The 4,418-nt window shown below is 49.4% G+C and overlaps 1 protein-coding gene across 1 annotated transcript; it reads right to left on the minus strand.

Moving 5' to 3' along the window:
• Positions 1-2,906: 2,906 nt before the first annotated feature.
• Positions 2,907-3,830, minus strand: LOC311203006 (olfactory receptor 14I1-like; the record flags this gene model as incomplete). The annotated part of the gene is made up of 1 exon (XM_084277644.1): positions 2,907-3,830. One exon carries the CDS (start codon positions 3,828-3,830, stop codon positions 2,907-2,909), a length of 924 nt encoding a protein of 307 aa, XP_084133770.1.
• Positions 3,831-4,418: the final 588 nt, after the last annotated feature.

Raw genomic sequence — 4,418 nt, forward strand, 5'->3', positions numbered from 1 at the left:
AAAGTGTTGGGAGTCCCAGGAGGCCAGCTGGGGAACTGTTGGTCTCCAGGAAGAGCAAGGTTCTCCATAAAAGGTTGGATCTTAAGAAACTGCCTTTCCTGCCTGTCCAGATCTCCTTAGGAGACAGATATCCATCACATGATGCAGCTGTCACTCCTTATATCAACTGAGCCATGGCAGAAAATACCTGTGACTGGAAAAAGCTCCTTCATGGGAAATTCCTTTGATATCTTCATCACTAAAGACCTAACTAAAGTCCAAGTAGTTGTGGAAGTCTTGAGGTCTTTAATTTGTTTTTTTTAAATTTTGAGACATTCTTGTAAGGGCTTTCTGGATGTTAATGAGCCCCATGGTGTCTTTTATTCTGGGACCACAGACCTCAGATACCAAGTGGAGAGTGAGGAAACCTCTCAAGAAGTTCAAGTCAGGAGTAATGCCCAAAGTACCTTGAAGCATTAACAGGCCCCACTGGGAGCCATTACTGACAAAGCCTCCCCAGGGGCTCGTTAGAGCAGACAACTGGAGGCCATGAGGACAAACACAGGCTCAGCGCAGGCAGCTCTGATGCTGAGGACACCCTGGCTTGGTCTGATGAAGCAGAAATGCCAAGTGCTGACCCCCAGCCCTTGGGCAGGGAGACTCTGACCCCCACCTGTGTCTCAGGGCTCTTCCTTGGGGTGTGATTACAAGGGACGGACATTGGTATAACAAATGGTGTCCTCCCCTGCCATGGATGTAAGGAGGCAATGATACTCCATGACTGTGAGGACAATGTGTCTCCTCTGAGGCCTCTATGGCAGGGATATCAGCTCTAGTCAAGGAGTCAAAGACCTGGCTGGCACCCTTGGCCATCTGCACCACAGCCCATACCACACTGCCCCACGCCTGTGCTGTTTCCCTGCAGGCTGCAGGTACCCAACCCCCTTCCCCACCTTGATCTCACTCCATGATGTCCCTGCCTGTTCTGCTGTCTTTCTCTCCTCATCAGCTGTTCCCACAAACACAAAGCCACCAGCTCATCCACATTTTCTCCAAGTGACTTCAAGCACCACAGCACTGCCCTCAGAGTGACATTTCTTTATCCTCATGTCCACTCTGACCTTCAAAGCTGCAGTTTCACCTTGACTTCCTTTCTTATGTTCTTTCCCTGTAGCACAAAGAAGGCTTCCCCTCAGCCTCCCCTTCCCCAGGCTAAAGAAGCCCAGGTCTGTCAGCCTTTCTACACAAGACCCCTCACTGTATCTTGGCAGACTTTCTCGTCCCATGTGACAGTTCCTCCCAATTCCTCCACACCGGGGAGCCCCACACTGGGACTGGCTGCTCCAGAGGTGGCATCACTGGCGCTGAGTCCAGATGGACCATAAGGGCACTTGTCTGCGTGGCCATGTTCCTCCCAGTGCAGCCCAATCTGCTCATGGCCAGATTCCAGTTCAGCACCTCTGACTGCTATGGCATCCCCTGCAATGCCCAAATTCTTCTCCTTGCAGCCAGCCACTTCCCCATCTAGTCATGTCTGAGCTGCCTTGATGTGTGGGTGTTGTGCTGGAACCTTTTGTCATGGTATCTCCCTAGAAGATTTAGAAGATTTGAGAGAGAGAGAGAGACAGACAGTGTGCAGCAGGAGAAGGGGGTGTGGATTTCCACCACCCCCCCCAGCTAAGAAGGAAAACAACTCGGGAGGAACTGACTGAAACCACATTCCCCCAGTCCCTGCCCCTCCCTGTGTCACTGTGGGGTGGATGACAGGAGAAAAATCATGACTAAAGTGAAGTCTGCTAAGAAGGGAGGGATGGGGGAAGGTGCTTCAAGACCTGGTCACTCTTCTCATTACCTGACTCTGGTGTCACTGGGTGTGTAGCTGTAGTGTAATAAATTACTTTTCTTTCCTTTATTCTGTGTTGAGTTTGTTTTGCCCGTGACACTAATTGCAGAGTGATACCTCTCTGTCCTTATGTCAAATCCTAAGCCTCCCAGTACATGTGTTTTCCCTTTTCTGGCTGAAAAGGGGAGTGATAGGGGGATTTTGATGGGCATTTGGCCTCTAGCCAGGGCCAAACCATTTCAGTCCTCCACAGACTGTGGAGGGGCATAAAGTGCCTGTATTACACATGAAAAACCTGTTAGGGAAGACACTCTGGGATGTTCCTTCTTCAGACAAAGGCAAACCCATTGATGGGGTTGCTTTTGCTCAGGGATTTTGGTCCACTTGGTGGGGGATGTGAAAGAATGGGGAAGTCCAGTGTGTACCCAAAGGGGTTGTAGTTCTAGGTAAGGATAGACAGTAAATTTTTGGTGTATAACTAAAGGGGTCCATGGCAGATGTTCTACATAATAGATCAGCATCCCCAATACTCTGAAAATGTAAGATCTGGCCATGATGTGGATGGTGTGGAAACAGGGGTGGATAATGTCCTGCTTCTGGCAGTCTGTCTTTGCTGTCAGACAGCACTCTGTAATTGTCAGGTCAATAAGGTACCCTGTGTTAGCACTGGCTGTCAGTGTAAATGGCCAATATTATTCTACCTTCATGGTGAATTTTGTCAGCAAACTGTCCTTATCCCCTTCTGTCAAGGTGGGAAAGCATTAACATTACAGGCAAGTCCTCGATTTGTTCAGCTGATGAAAATGTTCTTGTAATTTTTTTATTAATAAAAGGGTAAAAAAAAAAGAGGAAAATTATGGCTCTGTGGAAACAGACATGATGCAAAGAGAGCACAGCTCGACATTACATGGAAGAGCAGAAGATACTGCATTAAGAATGAGACGAACGTTGACCACGTTTTTATAGCTTAAAAAAACTAGAGTGAAACCAAAAAATAACAACTAAAACCCCTATTAAAAATGAACTGATCATAACAGGAGTTACATTTTCAGTGGTATGCAGAAGACAAGCAGTTTATTGCTGCTTAGAAACATCCAGTCATCACTTTCCACATGGCATCCTTGAGCTCCTGGTTCCTCATGCTGTAGATGAGGGGGTTCACTGCTGGTGGAAACACTGTGTAAAGAAATGCCAATACAAGGTCCAAAGATAGGGAGAAGATGGAGGGGGGCTTCAGGTGGGCAAACACACCAGTGATAATAAACAGGGAGACCACCACCAGGTGAGGGAGGCAGGTGGAAAAGGCTTTGTGCCGTCCCTGCTCTGAGGGGATCCTCAGCACAGCCCTGAAGATCTGCACATAGGACACCACAATGAACACAAAACACCCAAAACCTAAACAGGAACTGAACACAAGGACTGCAGTTTCCCTGAGGTAGGCATCTGAGCAGCAGAGCTTGAGGATCTGGGGGATTTCACAGAAGAACTGGTCAAGGGTATTGCCATGGCAGAGGGGCAGTGAAAATGTACTGGCTGTGTGCAGCACAGCATGGAGAAACCCACTGCCCCAGGCAGCTGCTGCCATCTGGACACAAGCTCTGCTGCCCAGGAGGGTCCCGTAGTGCAGGGGGTGGCAGATGGCAACGTAGCGGTCATAGGCCATGACAGTGAGGAGACAGAGCTCTGTAGAGATCAAAAATAAAAATAAAAAGAGTTGAGCCACACATCCTGTGTAGGAAATGGCCCTGGTATCCCATAAGGAATTGGTCATGGATTTGGGAACAGTAGTGGAGATGCAGCTAAAGTCAAGTACAGAGAGGTTGAGGAGGAAGAAGTACATGGGGGTGTGGAGGTGGTGGTCACAGGCTATGGTGATGATGATAAGGCCATTGCCCAGGAGAGCAGCCAGGTAGATGCCCAGGAAGAGCCAGAAGTGCAGGAGCTGCAGCTCCCGTGTGTCTGCAAAGGGCAGGAGGAGGAACTGGCTGATGGAGCTGCTGTTGGACATCTGCTGCTGTCAAGTGTGGAGACCTGTCCAAGGAGGAAAAGGCAAAGAGAAATTAGGGAATCTTTCCTTGAGGAAAATCCCTTCCACTACTTATGGAATGCCCTCAAGTTGACTCTCTGTATTCAGGGAGAATTTTGTCAGATCCCTTTTGGGAGGTCTGCTTTGTTCTGGCTTGATTCTACCACTGCTGGAAAGAGGGAAGTCCTACATATTGGGGTCCTGAAGTGAGGGTCAGCTCAAGGTCAGCCCCACCAATGGACATGCCCAGAGCCCCAGGTAACCAGGAGACAAAGGCAGTAAGGACAGGAGAGGAAACAGGGAGAAATGCTCCAGCCCAGGCGGGAAGTACAGGGACAGACAGACAGGTACTCGGGGGTTTTTCGTCTCTGTGGGTTGGGCTTCCAAGGAGAAGGCTCAGCCTGAAACACTGGCACACTGTGTGCAGAGTCTGTGCTGGGTGACAGAAACCAGGGGGTTGGTGAGGGAAAGGGTCTGCATTGCAAGGAATGTCAGGGAGGTACCAAATCGCCACTGCCAGGGCATTTCTGGGAGCAGCTCCTTCTCCCTCCCTGACAATGTCTCTGCTGC

This window comes from Gallinula chloropus (genome assembly GCF_964237585.1).
Source record: "Gallinula chloropus genome assembly, chromosome: 34".
NCBI lineage: Eukaryota > Metazoa > Chordata > Aves > Gruiformes > Rallidae > Gallinula > Gallinula chloropus.